Raw genomic sequence first — 16,910 nt, forward strand, 5'->3', positions numbered from 1 at the left:
ACCCCGGCCATTCTCTTCTGGGGTTAGGTTAGGTGGATGTGATCTGTAATCTGATTTATAGGCCTCTCTCCTTTGGAGGACCCCCCACCACTCTACCCCAGGGGTTAGGGACTTCCTGGCAGTCTCTACCATAGCGAGGAGATGGTGATCTGTGATCTGATTTATGGCCTCTCCTTGGGGAAGACCACGTGAACATTCTCTTTTGGGGTTAGGGACCTCCTATAGTCCTTCCCATTGCGAGGTGACGGAGACCTTGATATAGATCTTGATCTCGTTCTGGATCTGGATCTCGACCTTGATCTCAGCCGTGATGGTGAGTAACCATCATCCTTCACATGACGGACCATGCCTCTGTTTTTACCAGTATTAATGAGATTCAGTGCTAAAATTCATGAATATAAAGTAGGAATAATAAATATCAAACACAAATTATTAGTAACTACACTATAAAAGCACAGAAACCTAATCCAAAGCCATTATAAAACAAATTTTAAATCGATATATAAACTACAACTAACTCCATATCCAATATGATAAAAGAGCCCAAATTATGCCAAAACTCAAAAAACAGAATCACAAGGCACTCTTGAATAAGTAAAGCATGTTATTTAAGTTCATTTGCTGCCAATCATGAGAAGGTTTCACTTAACATTTTGGTTCAGAATCCAAGTACTGGAGACATAACCTTTACCTGCATATCATATTTTTCAGATATCTGACAAACAATATGAAACTTTCGAACTGTTTAAGCTCTACCACAAAGTGAGGTGGTTCATCAGCAGCTGATAACTTCCAGCTCTCTTTGCCACATCTCTCTAAACCAAATTATCTTTTTCTTGATGAAAGGAGGGGCACCCCCAACAGAAGATACCTCTATCTCTAGCAGTATGAACTTCCAATGGCTCCCATTCTCTGGAGATCAAGGTCTCTCCTTTTTGCAGTTATAGGCTCTACATTCTTTCTTAACTGGATAGTATAGAAAACCAAGACATCAAATTTTAAAACGTGCATAATGTAAGAAAATAAAACTTTTTTGTGCTTGTAATCTTTCTCACAAACCATGGCTTTGACAGTTCAGTTTAGTAGGACCAAGCATGCTAGCCAAAAATCGAAAATTTTGGAAAGCCAAGCCATTCATCGGTTACAGTTGACAAGATGAGATCAGTAATGAATACTTCTTGAATGACTTTGAAAGATAAGTAAGCAAGTAGCCACTTTATCCCTTTTCTCCTTAGTCTTTTCTAATCGATGAATTCTTTTTGTCTCTCAGTTCACTTTACAATCTGCACGAACAAGACACCAGCAGATGTTATTCTAACCAACAGGAACACATGTTTCATTCACTCCCCACCGAGAGAACAAGCAGCATGCATTAAAGAATAAAAAAGGGATGGCCACCTAGGTGAAATTGTATATTTTGTTAAAAAACTACTAAGTGGGAAAAGAAACCAGGCGGTGACTTCCAGAGAAAGAAAAACTCATCAAAGTTGTCATAATCTAAAACTACCCAAAAAAAAAACACACAAATAGGAAAACTGCCACTTATTACATACACAAGCAATCCCACTTAATTGTAACTCAATGCATGCATCCTTGCTGTAAGTCTGTAACAAGGCATAAACTCGCCACAGCTCTGTCATCTCAACAGTCTTCCCATTTTTCAAATTAGTATTTGTACCTAATCAAACACCCTAATAATTTATAAAACTCAACTAAACATCGTCCCAACTAAATGAAATATAGTAATTATTGATATTTTTAATCAATAAGTACCTAAAAGAAAAAATATAAATTATTACAGTTTGACAGCAAAGTTTATACAGCAAATTCACCATATTGAGCCTTTTCAACATAAAAGATAATACCATAGCATTGCTTTCACAAGGACCACAGCTTGAGGTCTCTGATATATCAAGAACTTTGTCAAGATTAAATATTTCCCTGATGTGCATTCCCATGCACAATTATTCTGAAACCAGCTAGTTTAAGGAGACACTCATATATGATGAGACCTGTTACATGCCAGATGTTCCAATGCCTAAGAGACACTGAAACCCAAACAGGGACTACCCACAAGAATACATAGCAAAAACTGAAGCAAAGAATAGAATGCAGACCTTGAGCCATGGCTGGGTGGTGAAGGTGACCGCGAATAAGCTGTCACACATAAAATATCATAAGTAGTCCACCAAAGACGAGTATCAGTTTTGGACACCATAACTCACACTATCCACAGCTGAGGAGCACAAGTGCAATCTAATAAGTAAGAAATAAAATCCAGTAGTATGTATTTGAAACTGACAATTATATCGTCGCCTTGGGGACCTTCCCGGCGATCGTCTTCTATGGCCACCTCCATATTGATCCCTATGGATGAAATAGCAAATATCATTACCAAAACGTCTCCACATAAAATTTCTACTTCACAGGAAAACTTGAAAGATAAGAATTAAAAAGCTGCACCTTGTGCGCAAAGAAGTACGCATTTCTTGAGGAGTCTTTCTGTTCTCTCCAGCAAACACAATGGTTATCTCACGTCCACCAATAACTTGATGGTTCATTTGCATCTTGGCTTCAGCAGCATCATCAGCATTACGGAACTTAACAAATCCAAAGCCTCGTGGCTCTCTAGAAGGTTTACATCTAGAAGCATCAGATAATGCAAAATCCTAGAAATTATCTATGCTACATTATGCAGCTTTACCTAAATTAAAGCAGCTCCAAGGCCCAAAAAGATGAAAAATGGGCTTCAACAAAACACTAAAAAGTTTTCCTGAACATGTGAGGAAATTTCAACCAATTCTTGCAGTCCCTACCTGAACCACATTTATTCAAACTCAGTCCAAAAACTAAGATACTCAAAGGTTCCTAAACCACAGTTCTTAAACATGCAATGCTTTCTATATTGGAAGCACAGTGTTGATTTATTATGTTAATGCTTATAACTTTTTCTGGTCAAAAGTGATCTCTGTACAATGTACAACTGCAAGACTAGAGTATGGCTAAAGGTCGAAAGCACAAAGCATGCTAGGCTAAGGACGAGCTTAATCCAGGATCTGGACTATGATAGACTGCAGACTTCGTCAACAGAACCTGATGGATTCTTAATCCATGCAAATTGTGCATGACATAATCACTAATTACATTGACAGAAGCATCAACAACAATGTTCTCACCGATTTCCAGGGACTCTAAAAATCAGCTTTCAAACAGTTGAGGAAAGAACTAATTGCTGACTCAAAACTCACCCTGTATAGTAATTCTTTGGAAGATACACATCCTTCACAGGGCCATAACGTTCAAATGGAATCCTAAGATCTTCAGGTCTGCAGAAGAATCAGATAGAATGATAAGATTTAAGTCTTCCTACTAATAATTGCTGAACCCATTCAATACTGAAAAATAGGATATACAGTAAACTGCAAGGAAAAATGGTAAGAATTTATAACATTGTAATTAGACCAGGACCAAATACTAAATTAAACTTTTTTCCTGTTCAATTTTTTGGGTGACAAAGTCACAAAGGTAAGGGGCCATCCAATGAATTATGAATATAATAACAAAGAAGGATAGGTAAAGTCATCTACCACATTAACCACTGCCATGAACAATAAGAAAACTATTTCTCCCACCGAATAGAAAAGAAGGATAATCTCTATAATGGAATGAAAAATTTTTAAAAAAAGTAAGACACTATAGAGGCTCTGTACCCGCAGAGGGTAAGCACTAAAGGGTGGAATCTTGATGACATCTACGCAGGACTCAGGTAGGAAGCATGTATTCATGTTTCTGGTACAAACCCAAAACTGCAACCACAAACAAAAGACTGGGGTTCTTGCAAAAAGCGAAGTGGTTAATACCTAAAGATAGCATGAAAAACCAGGGCAGCTGACAGTGCGAAGTGAAAAAGCTTTCAAAACTACTGGATAGCAACGGGGAAAGATAAGGGAAAACAAATACATACAAGGAAAACAAAACCCTAACCTTAGAAATTTTCAGAAGATAGCAGAATGAATGAATGTAAAAGCAGGAAAGTGAAGGTACCTCGCGTCAAGGGCTATATTTCGAACAAGTAATCCAGAGGGAGGAGATCGTCTATCTCGGAATGACCTACCACCGCGAAACCTGTCTCTAGGGTCTTCGTATCGCTTTCGTGGAAGAGGGCTTCTGCTGCGCCGGGGACTGTAGCTCCTGCTACGGCTTCTATACCTTCCCATTGTCGCAGCTCCCTACTTCTGCTCGTCTCTTCACAACGAAGCTTCAACCTAAATGCCTAAACGCCGTGAATGAGTACAAAGGAGAACCAACGAGATGACAAACAACTCGAAGAGGAAGAGCCGAAGAGGAAATAAGTAAACACAGGAAAGACTTATTATGGAACCGAACCGGAGCGGAACCGCGTTGTTGTAATTGAGCGATCCAAAGTTCCAAACCGTGATGGACCATATTGTTTGCAGGAGATTTAATGAATGTATATATGCATGTGAGCCATCTAGATGGAATTCGATGAAGATGATTCCATCTGGACGGCTCACATGTATCTAGTTGTGTTCAGCCACCCCGGTCATATTGCAACAGCATCCTTGGAAGTTTTTGATAGTAAATAAGAAGCTTAATATTAAGATAGAACCCTATAGCGGTTACAATTATTGCTCTCCGTGGCAGCCAAAATAGCTAGTTTAGTGAAATGTTCTTATAGTACTGGAGATTTGAATTTGCAAAAAGATGTTCTGGGGGCATTCATCAAAACATTAACAAAAAGTGACGTTATGTGTAGCGGCCAAGCAAAATATAGTGTTGTCAAATGATGTATCACTTCCTCTTGGCTACATCAAATTTTTTGTAAAGTAATTTGATGTCTCCCAACATAGTCAATGTCCATTCTTGATCGCCATAAGAAGTGCTTCAAAACCACCACCATTAGAAATCTATCCTATGTCCAAGTAACAAAGACGCTCTTCCCAAATTATCCCCACGCACTACCCTGCAGTCTTTAATAATTCATGATATACCCATGCACACAACATAGTAGTTAATTAGATTGTTGCATAAATATAAAAACACCATACCTTCCAGATTTTCTACTTTACATATTTTCATTTGCGGGGTGAGTGTTAATGCCCACTCCCATGTGCACCATGGGATCCAATTGTGAATTATTGGTGCACTGAGCTATGTTGCAAAACCCTGTGTGGATTAGGTTGTTCGTTTGAAAAACAGACTTCATTCTTTTCTATCCATATGAAATAACATGTTATAATGATGTAAGAAAGAGTTCACCGCTTCCTCTGTTTTGGCAATGGCATATTTAAAATAGTATTTCTACACCAGTCTAGAATTGATTCGCAAGTAATGAGGTCAGTTCGCAAACCAAGCATCCCAGTCGCCCATATGCGCTTAGTTCATTCACAAGAAAATAACAAATGCCAAATCCTTTCATCTTCCTTTTGGCAGAGTGCACACACCATATCACTATCCACCCACTGTCCCAATGTTCTTTTGACTAGTAGACCTGCATTCACCAAATGCCAAAAGAAGGTTTTAAATCTTGAATGCAAAGGAATCTTCCAAAAAAATTGCCACCACCTCTTCTCTTCAAGATCAGCATTTTGTTGTTGATGATTCCTCACAAATTCTCCTGCTAGCTTAATGAAAACTCACTAGATTTTGCCAGGATAAAAAACCATCTACTTCTTGATGTGTTAGTGAAAGATGAGACAATTGTGAGATAATTAAATTGGAATTGGTAAAGCCTTACAAACATTCCCTGTTATGTATGCAATATTGGCCACATCAGCTACCGTGGCTTTTGATAACCAACAATGCATCTCCAGGTTCTCTTTTGCTATTGTACGACAATTCTTTCTCCACGGGGAGGTTTGAAGGCCATTCCCGACTTTTCGATTTATCATCTTTTCTAATATAGGGAATACACTGCACAGGCTTTCCCAAGTCCAAGATCCGCCTTTGCGATTGACCTTGGCATCAAAGATAGAAGTGTGGGGAAAATATTTATCTCGTAACACCTTGACCCATAGTACTTTTGGTTCACTGATAAGTCTCCTTCCTTGTCTTAAAAGAAGTGTCGTGTTGACGTCTTCCATACGTCAGAACCGAATGCCACCTTGACTCATTGACTTACAACATATTCTCCAAGGGATTAGGGTTAATTGTTTTGTCTTTTCTGGATGCCCTAGCCAAAACCTTTGACAAAGACAATCCATCCATTTACAAATTGCTTTACGAAGGCGGAAGCATTGCATTTTGTATTGAGCAATCAATTGGAGAACCGATTTATTAAGGACTTCCTTTCCTGCAAAATATAGATTGGCCGCTTTCCAATTTGCAAGGCGAGCTCTTACCTTGTTTAAAAGAGCTTGTAGATTTTTTTGATTGTGCTCTTCCACACAACAGATACATACCAAGATAAGCTGCATTAACCTTCACTTCTTTGATCCCTAAAACTTGTATCAGTTGTGCTCTCTGTTGTTCGTTGACATTTCTACTAAAGAAAGCCCTGTTTTTCTCCAAGTTGATTTCTTGTCCTGTAAAGTCAAAGAAAATCTCCAAGATAGTTTTTAATGGAGAGTAAATCTTCTCTAACTGCTAGACAAAAGAGAAACGTGTCGTCAGCAAAGAAAATATACGACACCTCAGGGCATTCCGAGAGATTATGATTCCTTTAAAAAGATCCAAAGCCCGATATTCATTGAGCATCCTTGGAAGTTGGAAACTAGAGATTGTGAAGTTTTATTATGACCAAAGTTGCCAAAGGTATGCAACTTTGAGCATTCCGAGAGATTATGACCAAAGTTGCCAAAGGTATGCAACTTTGCATTATCAGGTGATAAAAATAATTGTTTATATCATTTAAGAATGGGAAAATTGATTTACAAATGCTTATTGAAAATACCCTAATGAGTATTTGATTGAATATATTTTAAATACTCAACATTTTCGTTTAATTCAAGATGACCTTAGCACAAATCATAACCAAATTGAAGTTCAAATCCTGTATCTGCATGGGTAGCAGACTATACTTCTCCCATACCCTTCCATCACACGTTTCCAAAAAAGACCCATCTTTGAGCACATATATAGGAAAAGAGCTCTTACAAGTGATCCTCCTCCCTGAATACCGTTGGCGGGGGGGGGTTGGTATTTATGCTTTTGAATTTCATTAAAAGTTGTTGAAGCAACTCAAAAGGCTGAGTGATCCTCCTCCCTGAATACCGTTCTCCCGGGGGGGGGGGTTGGTATTTATGCTTTTGAATTTCATTAAAAGTTGTTGAAGCAACTCAAAAGGCTGAGGTGTTTCCTAAGAATCACCATTTCATTCTTCTACACGGGCAGATCCATATTCTTTGCATCCACCCTGCCCATGCCCATCTTTCCCCTCTCACAAAGGCCTAACAAGAACAACTCCTCTATCAAGACTCGGACCTTATGTGAGGTGAAAAGGATGGAGGCACCGACAGGTTAGGTAGAGAGGGTCTCCACTCCTACACGGTCTCTCAAGTAACAATGTCTGCTTCGAAATGTAACTCCTTATCTCTTCCATCAAATAGGAAGCCAAGAGGATTAGATTTTCTCATAAAAAATTCATAAGCTAATTACCTCATTATGATTTAAAATTTAAAAAGTCCAAAATAAACTTGTAATTTTTTTGCCTTTTCAACCTATTATTTTGCATCCATGTACACAACCGTCTGTGTTATGGTTTCCAAGCCATGTTTTGCATGGAATGTTCCACCTACGAAACAGTTCTTCTCTTTCTGATTTTCCAAAATCGGAAACCCATTGCTTTACACTTATTTGCTTCATTAATTTATTTTGTAATTATTTTTGGCAGTTAAAAAGAAACATATTAATAAATTCCTTAACTCAGAGCGTAACAGGATTAAAGATGCTAAGATAGACGATGGGTTAGTCAAGCGGTTAAAGGCCCACCCTCCCACGGGGAGGTCCTGGGTTCACACCCACTCTGCAGCGTATATTAGTAATTTAATTCCCACCCCATAGTAACAAGCTACCTTTAAAAAAAAAAAAACCCACTTCTGATAAAACCGAAAAACCCCCAATCGTCAAAGAATTTGATTTCCATAACAGATGCCATGCAAAACATGTTTGGACTGTAAGGTTTTCCTTGACAGCCACCAAAGATCCTGATAGATGACGAATGGAATTAGGACCCGGCTTATATAAACAATGGATCAAACATCTAATAAAAATTATCACCCAGAAGTGCTGGGATGAAATGTAGTGAACAGAATAATCATTAAATGGACAACATATTCACAGAAAAGTTTGAACCCAATCAAGCACCAGACAAGAACTTCTAGTTCTTCGGCATCCTCAGCAGGAATTGATGAATTGCCATCCTCTAGCCACTAAATTTCTGCAGAGTCTATAGCTTTCTCAATGGCTTGAATACAAGACCCAACTGAACTTCCCCTCGACATGGCCTCAGCTAGCTCTGACCTAGCTTTTTCATGACGGCGCAACATTAGGATGGTATTTAATACAGCCCATCTCACCTGAGAATCAACCTTCTTCTGTGTGAATCCTAAGCTTTTGAGTAACCCATCTAACTGTTCATAAGGAAGAAGTCGGGAATTAGTAACTTGAGGTATGGAATACAACTAAATGTATGCCATTTGCGTGTGTTCGTTGACAAATAGTCTGACTTCCCCTTAACTCAGAATCCCAAACCTGGTAAATATCAGCAAGACCTCCTTCAGCGTATCCAAATAGATTGTACTCTGTTGCCACACCTGCTAGTGCAATACATGAGAACCTGTTCAACATCTGCAAAGAAAATTAATCCCACTTGTAAAATTTAGTTTGGATAACATAACAAATATAATCAAAAGGAATTTCAAAATGGGATTCAGTTCTCTGTGCAGTCCATGCAAAACATATGCACTATGCGAAAATCGGGTCTTTTATTTCACTCGAAGCCAACAGCTTATGCCCAAGATATCCGCGGTCTTTTGTCATTTGATGGCAATTGGTAGGCAGGACAAAATTTACATCAATTTTCTTCATTCTTGAAACAAAAACCAATTCACATACAGCTTGGACAGTCCTCAAACCTCTTCCATGGTATACAAGATAGAAACATGTGGCAGTTCCAGATTGTAACATGAAGGCAAATTCTCTATCCAGAAGAACAATCAAGCTAGGAGGTTGGTCACTTTCAAATGAAAAATCCATACCTACGACATGAAAGAATCTGAGTGTTTAAGCACAAACAGTTTGTTGTAGTAATATGTTAATCAGTGTGGGGCAACTGTGGCATTTGAAGGCATAATCAATATAATTATATCTTTTAGCAGTTTAGCACCCACAAAAGATTGAGATCTGTGGAATTCAATACTCTCTTCTTTTTTTGGTGCATTTAGACCAGCAGGTTTGAGGTACAATGCCACATGATTTCCATGGGAATAACCTAAAGAATGAAATCTCACCTTCGCAGACACTTTCCCTGCATTAACCTGCATGGAATAGGAAAAATCACAAAGCAAACATTAGCTATTGAAAAATTGCAATGATAAAATCAAGGAAAAATCAGTCTTAATCTCTACCATCCATCGATGGGAATATAAGTTATGAAAAGAGATGCTTCATTACTGTGGAACATTCTGAATATTGGGGAAGATATCCATCAAATGGTGAACAAGGAGGCGATCAACCAGCAGATCACTGTTCTCAGGATAGCCAAATTCATAGGATTCGGGTGTAACTATCTGATAAGTCATGGACGCTAGACTGGGGAAATGCACCACAGGAGCTCGTATGTTCTCCTGCCACTGCTATTATTTGTTCATTTTGTTCCAATTTTCCCCCCGGCGTTTTTCTTTTTCTTTTTTTTTTTTGCCGGGGGGGGGATCCAATAACAGCTCTGGGATACACCCATTGCGTAAAATACAAATAGAGATAGGGGCATCACACAATGCAAAAGACCCGAGCTGATAAAATAATCATGATAAATCAGCAAGTTATCAGCTTACTTCCTCCAGAAACTCAAAATCCACAAAAGTTGTTCCTGCTTGAACATTGAGGGAGCCTTCTTTCCTCAGAGCTTCTAAACTTGACAGTGAATACCCCTTTGGAAGTACTCCAAGCAAGTAAGCTATCAAGAAGTGACCAGCTTCATGCTTACATAAAAAATTTATGACACAATTACTTCACAAAGAAAGAATACATACAGATGGAAGTATGTCAACAATCAAGCTTTTGCCCATCCTTATAGTATGCAAAATAAACAAATTAAAGACATACAAAGAAACAATATAACACCAAAAGAGAAGATAAACCAGCTGATGCAACAAAGGGGTAAACTTTTAGATACACTAGATAAGAACAGGAATTACCAGATACGTAGGTTTCAGATTTGCTTTATATCTGCTACTTTCTAGAGTGAAAAGATTTACTTAAATCACCAAAGTTGGTTAGAACTCATGCTAGAAGCCTAGAAGTCGACTTCCTAAATTGGCCCAAAAATCTATTTTGAACCATGATGGAAAAACAGGAGGAAAGGGTGCATAACTTTCTGTACCTACTTACATTTTTTTCTCACTCATTTTGAGTTTCATGCTAGAAAAGGGGATACCCTACCACCCAAAGAAACCATATTATATTCAATGAAACAGAAAAATATTGCTCATGGTTCCTAAACTCAGATTCATACTATATTGGCTAGGATAGATACTGGCTGATATCACCCCAACAGTCCTATACAGACAACAATATACCAATATTACAAAGCAGTGGGAAATTTTGGAAAGTACAAAATCCCTAGGATGGTGGATGAACCATTGTGGAGGGAAACTTCATCCATTATTTTTATTTGTTCTTCTGTATACTTCCCTTCAGACTGATTGTGAGCTTTGTTCTCATATTTTGGAGCGCATAACTGGAGCTTTCCACTCAATTAAGGTGCATTTTTCATCGGATATCATGGTTTTAAAATAGTCAAAATGAGGTTGGCGCACGCTCATCATGCACGGCATTAGTGCTGGCCAGCTTGCCAGCTTTGGGATTAAAAATCTGACGAAATGGAAAGCAATAGATGCAAAACTTCAAACCCACTTGAAATTTCTATTCTTAGCAATTCAACTCTTAAATTGAAAGGGTTGGGGGGGGGGGGGGGGGATGAGGAACACTGACTGCACAAGGATCCTGCCATGCAGTCTCGGGATGGTCATACCATATGCAGCCTTACCTCTGGCTCTCCTAGAGAGGCTGTTTCCAAACTAATATCGACAACCACTTGGTCAAATTGGAGTAAACTCACCGTTAAATCCACAAAATAAATACAGGATATTCACTTCTTTAAAAAAATCAGATCAAATCTACTAAGTTCAGTAATTATTTCAAAAAGGATATAAGTAAATCAGGAAGAATTTGGCACATATCTTACCTGAACGACCCTATTATGATACTTTGGACTCAGCATGTGACCAATTGTATCAAGAACCAAATTTCCAATTCCTCCATTAAAGGAGATCTACAAAACAAATTGGTAAGCAACAGTAGTTCATGAATTCAACGAAGTTTGAACCACCAACTAGGAATCTCTGAGTTAAACATCAATAATGGAGATTGTTATAGAAGTGATCTAGAAATCTTGCAGCATTGCAGAGTCCAGAGTTCAGTAACAGCCTACAAGAGAAGCAAACAACCCCCCCCCCCCCACAAAAAAAAAAAAAAGGGCCATAGAATCCAGAATAACATTAAATGCATGACTTTGCAATAGTTAAGGTATGCATCCTGACCAAACTACAGAGCTACACCTCAGAAAGAAAGTTTCCAAAGCAGTATACGGGTACTTCAATAAATGGATGCCCAAGCAGTTCACATGCATGTCCCTATCAACAGTAACAAGGGCTTATTTGGAAGTGAGAAGGGTCCACGTATCGCCAGGGGTTTCTTTTAATCATTTCATTGCCCCTTAGTGCAAGCAACGGGTGAGGTGAGCATTTCCTAGAGGAATCATCATAGGCATATGTACCTTCAATCTTTCAAGACATGATATGATTTTATTTGTATATACACATCCTAACGTTGATGCCCTCAAGAAGGCTATAAATGTTCATTCATTGATTCCTATAAATAGCATATTTTCTTTCATCAATTATCTTATCAGACATCTCAATTCTATCTTCCCTAGCAACTCAGCTAACCAAAAAGGGTACTACTGCTATCATCTCAAACTCGGCTTGTGTTAGTTATGGATGTGATCTTCTCTGTAAGTCCATCTATTACCCCTCGCTGGCACCTCTTTGAGCGGGTCTAGAAGTTTTGGTGAAGCTTCATTGATTCCTCTCAATACTGTCGATAGTGATAGTAATCCCTTGAATGAGTTCATAATTGAACCACAGGATACTTCAGAAGGGGAATTACAAAGACCACATAACATAATCAACAGCCTTGCAGTTCTATTCTTGAAAACTGAAGGCTGACCCCTACGACCACCACACCCAACGATGTACATCTTTGGCAACAACTCTACCCAACCAAGGCCATCTACCTATGAAGTTTCTACTCCATCTCGTAATGCTCTTCCTTATAATATCAATGATCCTTCTCTTGAGTTACTAATAATTGCAATTTGAAAAGGTGCTAAGAACAAGTACTCTACATCCCATGTCTAATGTTGTTTCACATATCACTCTTTCACCTTCCTATGTGTTTGTATTTGTCTTATTGTTCCTCAGAAGTGGTAGGAGGCACTTGCAGGCCCTATGTGGAAAGAGGCCATGCTTAAGGCATCCGGAAAAATGATGGCTGGAAATAGGTATCTCTACCAAATAAGAGATCTCTGAGTTGCAAGTGGATGTTCACAGCAAAACAAAAGGCAGATTATAGTATGGACGGTGCAAGGTCAGGCTTTTTCCTAGGGGATGTGCCCAAGCCTATAGGGTCAATTTCCGTGAGACATTTGATCCTGCAGCAAAAATTTTGTTCTTTCCTGTACAATCAACCTGGAGTGCGAACAGGTAACCCTGATTTCTCTTGTCAGAGAACTCATGGAAAGATGTGAAAAATGAAGCGAGCTGGTGTGGCAGGTTTCAAAATGATCATGCCAGGGAGTCTATACTAATGACAAATATTGACCACACGTTATTTACCAAACGCTTGGGTGAAAAATATAATAATTCTTATCAAGATTGTAGTTACTAAAGTGATCCTAATGAAATACCTCTTGAATTTTTACATGGGAAAAAAATTTAGATTAAAAATATCTGGAAATTACGCTTTTTTGCTTCACATCAAAGTTACAGGCTCCACTAAAAGAATCTCTCCCCCTCAAAGAAATTACATCCTTGATCTCCTACCTGAGGCAGGAATTCTAATTAAGCCAATACTCCTCTTAAAAGCAAATACAATGACCAATTGACAAATGCAGATCTGAGGGGTTTAAAGGGAGGCTGATATCTCTCTCACACACTCAGCTGGCATTTCCAGATCTCAGAGGTTTAAAGGGAGGCTGATATCTCTCACACACTCAGCCTGGCATTGCCTATCCCATTAATATACAATGTCAATATGCATAATCCTAATTCATACTCAGTTGGATATTGTCTCCTGAATCATTTATTACTTTAAAGTAAGCTCCAGGGGAAGGTATCTAATTCTCTCATGAACCTCTTCTTATGGAGACCTCCACTGATGCAGTGATCCCAAGTTGGGCAGGTTCTCCTGATGACGAAATTCACTCATTGGTCGGCAGAAACCATGGTACCCGGAGAAACAAGCCGTTGTTTCTTAATTCAGTGCTGAAGCTAAGTTTCAAGCTATAGGCCATGATATTTGTGAATTTCAGTGGCTATAGGATCTCCTGTTGGATCCGAGTGCTGTCAATGATACTCCCTGAAATTATATTATTATTTTATTTCAGTATAAATCTTAAGAGAGTTTTTTTCTTTTTAATGAAAAAGCAAACATGTATTACTAACTGCAGCTATAAGAGTGAACACAGTTAGTCCTTGGTATTCCTATTGTTACTAGTAGTTCTACTTGCTAGATAAACAAACGAGTCTTTGAGTGTTATGGTCATAATACAAACCACAATTCTCCCAGCCTTGCATCAACGAGCATAAAGTAATATCATGAAACATCAGACAAGGCAACTTAATATCTATGCTTTGATCTGCTTCAACAGAGGCCACAACACTCAAAACATTGAGAATGTTCTTTACTGCGAAACTGAAAGACACTCCAATTCCTACTGATGCCGTTACCAGTGGAAGAATAAGGCATTCAAATTAAACTGAAAATTCTCCACATAGGACCAATATCATGATTTTATCAGCAGCATAGGATCAACATCAATATCTTGAAAAAAAATAAAATAGACAAATACGAACTAGTCTATGAATAGAGGTTGCAAAACTGACTCAAAACTAAAAAAGGAACTTACTGCATCTACTGACCATAGAAACAAAAATCCTAGAGACAAAAATAGAATTTGTTGTTGGGTAAACCCAAAAGCAGCCCATGCAGAAAGCCCTCCTGAAACAGCAGCAAGTTGAAGACCTCTTTCTATTGAACCCAGTGTACCATCCGTGGGTGAAAGAAGAGATTGAGTATCAATTCCATTCAATTTTAGTTCGTCCAAACTATACAGTCTTTGGGGGACCTGCACTACCGAATCAACATGAAGCTATAAATAACATATATTCCTTCATTTTCTAGCCAGAAACAGAAAATCTTTTACTTCCATGCAAACCCAAACAGAACAATTGAGGAACAAAGTTAACAAAGAGTCACGGGAATGAAAGTTTATCAATAGTGCAATTCAAGCCACACCTTTTTACAAGAGCTCTATTTACATATAGAGATAACAATCCAGAAAACTAATGCACTGGTGTTCGCAAATTTGTAATTTCAAACTTCAACCAAGTTAGAAGAAAGAAATCCCGTCACTAAAACCATACAAAAAGACAGTCGAACTATGATAACTTTAGCCATGCAGGAAAAGAAAATATTTTAATTCGGTTCCTGATGAACATTCTGATAATTTAATTGCAAATTTGATAATCAAAAAATAAGAAGTTGACATTCCAAGCATTCTAATTTCATATGCATGCACATGAACCTAAACTTTAGCCCAAAAGATTTTCATCTATGGCTCTGCCAGCTAGCCAGTGCTCGAAGACAGTTATTAACAAGAGATGGATGTAGAAAAACCAAATGACCTGCCTTGCTGAACCAAAAGCAATGAGACCACCAGGCTTTCCCTGCAAATCTTGAACGATAGACAGGGCCAGTCTTTCTTCTCCCCTTTCAAGATGATTGTCAACTTGTTCTAAAACTTGCAATCGCGAAACAGATTGCGAAGAACGAACAGTGTTGAGCACCCTAAGTCTTACATGGGAGCAGACTGGCAACCCACCGCACCCAACCCCTAACCCCATTCCCACAGACGAGGCAATCAGGCAGAAGCTCAACCATTTGGAGTTCTTCCCAAATAAGTGAATTCCAAGTTCTGCATCAATCTCCACCACACAAATCAGTAGTGACTCACAAGTAATCCAAACCATTTTTTCAATTCCCAAACTTTGAACCGACTATATGCCACCCCACTGTGGCCCACAGTTCTATTTTGTCACCAGCGACCTTACAAGTTTTCTTTCACAGGTTAGCACTTGGACCCCATCGAACATTTCCAATACCAGAAAGATAAAAATTAGGGTTTCCTTTTAAAGAAGGTTTGAAAAGAAAAAAAAAAAAACAAACTTCGACACAATAGTTGATCGAAATTGATATATTTCCATTCATATAGCAGGTGAAGCCATCATATACAAACAAATAACAGGAGTTTATTGTCTCTTTTTCTTGCAAAAAGTTATAGGTGTTTTCGACGGATGGACAATATTTCAATTTCAACAACGCAAAAAGGATCCCCTCCTAACCCTAATAACAGAAGACTACACCTAAGAGATGGGGGAAGGAGTGGTGCCAAGCATCTAATGATTTAAAATTCTTGTGATGCAGATCCAGGCTCGCCTTTTCCCTTCCCAACCTTCTTCGGCAATAGAGTTTGGTGAATATTAGGCAAAACACCTCCGTTAGCGATGGTAACGGTGCCGAGAAGCTTGCTCAGCTCCTCATCATTTCTCACCGCAAGTTGTATATGCCTTGGAACAATGCGATTCTTCTTGTTATCCCTGGCTGCGTTTCCAGCGAGTTCGAGAACCTGATCAAATTACAACGAAAAACTCCATTAAAATCCATCGTTGAATCAGAAATTCAAATAAAACAATGAATAAGACCTAATTTCTTCGTACCTCAGCCGCAAGGTACTCGAGAACTGCAGATAAATAGACCGGAGCTCCGGCACCAACTCGCTCGGCATATTTTCCAGCTTTCAGAAATCTGGCGATTCTTCCAACAGGGAATTGGAGACCCGCCTTATGCGATCTTGAGACCGATTTGGTGGATTTGGGCTTCCCTCTTCCACCCTTCGTCGACGCTGCTGAACTCATCTTTTCTGTAATTCGAAATTAATCGCAGAGATTACAATCAGACACAAACTACACAGATTTCTTTCGCGATCGATCACAATTATAGCAGTCGAAGCATAATTTATATAGGTCGCGCATGAGATAGTTATAGAATGATGCTTTAATTCTATTTGTTCGTCAAGCAGCACACGGATCGCCAACGTGGAAAGTATCTTTTCCCCAGTTTGATTTTTAGGAAGAAGTCAATTGGGCTAGGAAAGAACTAACCCGTGGGTTAAGGCCAGGCCCATACGATCACAACTTGCACGGGCTCAAAGAAGGCGGACTTGTTGAAAATGATGTTTTTTTTTTTGGGTTCAAAGACACTTTATTATACATAGGGAAATTGGGGGATGGCGATATTATATATGTCGGTTCTTAACCATTCTACTAACC

At 38.7% G+C, this 16,910-nt stretch overlaps 3 protein-coding genes across 5 annotated transcripts; all 3 read right to left on the reverse strand.

Moving 5' to 3' along the window:
• Window positions 1-199: 199 nt before the first annotated feature.
• On the reverse strand, window positions 200-4,386 carry LOC149019174 (serine/arginine-rich SC35-like splicing factor SCL28). Of its 3 annotated transcripts, none has more exons than XR_016173034.1 (5): window positions 4,045-4,386; window positions 3,249-3,326; window positions 2,464-2,628; window positions 2,118-2,367; window positions 200-351 (listed from the first exon to the last, which is right to left on the reverse strand). XR_016173034.1 is itself a non-coding variant. In XM_089153230.1 (4 exons), exons 1-4 carry the CDS (start codon window positions 4,215-4,217, stop codon window positions 2,202-2,204), a joined length of 582 nt encoding a protein of 193 aa, XP_089009356.1. In that variant the 5' UTR covers window positions 4,218-4,386; the 3' UTR covers window positions 1,660-2,201. The 3 variants fall into 3 exon arrangements, 1 of the variants encoding a protein (XP_089009356.1); XR_016173035.1 differs by lacking the exon at window positions 200-351 and adding an exon at window positions 1,122-1,283; XM_089153230.1 differs by lacking the exon at window positions 200-351 and having other exon boundaries at window positions 1,660-2,367.
• Window positions 4,387-8,187: 3,801 nt separating this feature from the next.
• Window positions 8,188-15,721, reverse strand: LOC149019175 (uncharacterized). The gene is made up of 7 exons (XM_089153231.1): window positions 15,207-15,721; window positions 14,429-14,647; window positions 11,426-11,512; window positions 10,014-10,160; window positions 9,471-9,497; window positions 8,713-8,808; window positions 8,188-8,591 (listed from the first exon to the last, which is right to left on the reverse strand). Exons 1-7 carry the CDS (start codon window positions 15,549-15,551, stop codon window positions 8,391-8,393), a joined length of 1,122 nt encoding a protein of 373 aa, XP_089009357.1. The 5' UTR covers window positions 15,552-15,721; the 3' UTR covers window positions 8,188-8,390.
• A 39-nt stretch (window positions 15,722-15,760) lies between these two features.
• Window positions 15,761-16,575, reverse strand: LOC149019176 (histone H2AX-like). Its single transcript, XM_089153232.1, has 2 exons — window positions 16,299-16,575; window positions 15,761-16,207 (listed from the first exon to the last, which is right to left on the reverse strand). The coding sequence occupies exons 1-2, from the start codon at window positions 16,494-16,496 to the stop codon at window positions 15,986-15,988; spliced, it is 420 nt and encodes a 139-aa protein (XP_089009358.1). The 5' UTR covers window positions 16,497-16,575; the 3' UTR covers window positions 15,761-15,985.
• Between the last annotated feature and the right edge of the window lie 335 nt (window positions 16,576-16,910).

The sequence above is a fragment of the Hakea prostrata genome, chromosome 4 (assembly GCF_041222555.1).
Source record: "Hakea prostrata isolate BN-2017 chromosome 4, UWA_Hpros_2, whole genome shotgun sequence".
Taxonomy (NCBI): Eukaryota; Viridiplantae; Streptophyta; class Magnoliopsida; order Proteales; family Proteaceae; genus Hakea; species Hakea prostrata.

Excerpts from the sequence above, each read along its gene's own strand:
- LOC149019174 (XM_089153230.1), bottom strand. The coding sequence starts at position 4,217 with ATGGGAAGGTATAGAAGCCGTAGCAGGAGCTACAGTCCCCGGCGCAGC. Across the intron at positions 2,629-3,248 it reads CCAAAGAATTACTATACAGG|AGAGCCACGAGGCTTTGGAT; the intron begins GTGAGTTTTGAG and ends TAAACCTTCTAG. Across the intron at positions 2,368-2,463 it reads CGTACTTCTTTGCGCACAAG|GGATCAATATGGAGGTGGCC; the intron begins GTGCAGCTTTTT and ends TTTCATCCATAG.
- LOC149019176 (XM_089153232.1), bottom strand. The coding sequence starts at position 16,496 with ATGAGTTCAGCAGCGTCGACGAAGGGTGGAAGAGGGAAGCCCAAATCC. Across the intron at positions 16,208-16,298 it reads TCGAGTACCTTGCGGCTGAG|GTTCTCGAACTCGCTGGAAA; the intron begins GTACGAAGAAAT and ends TAATTTGATCAG.
- LOC149019175 (XM_089153231.1), bottom strand. The coding sequence starts at position 15,551 with ATGGTTTGGATTACTTGTGAGTCACTACTGATTTGTGTGGTGGAGATT. Across the intron at positions 9,498-10,013 it reads ATTTTGAGTTTCTGGAGGAA|GTTAATGCAGGGAAAGTGTC; the intron begins GTAAGCTGATAA and ends TATTCCATGCAG. Across the intron at positions 8,809-9,470 it reads CAGGGAAAGTGTCTGCGAAG|ATGTTGAACAGGTTCTCATG; the intron begins GTGAGATTTCAT and ends TTTTCTTTGCAG.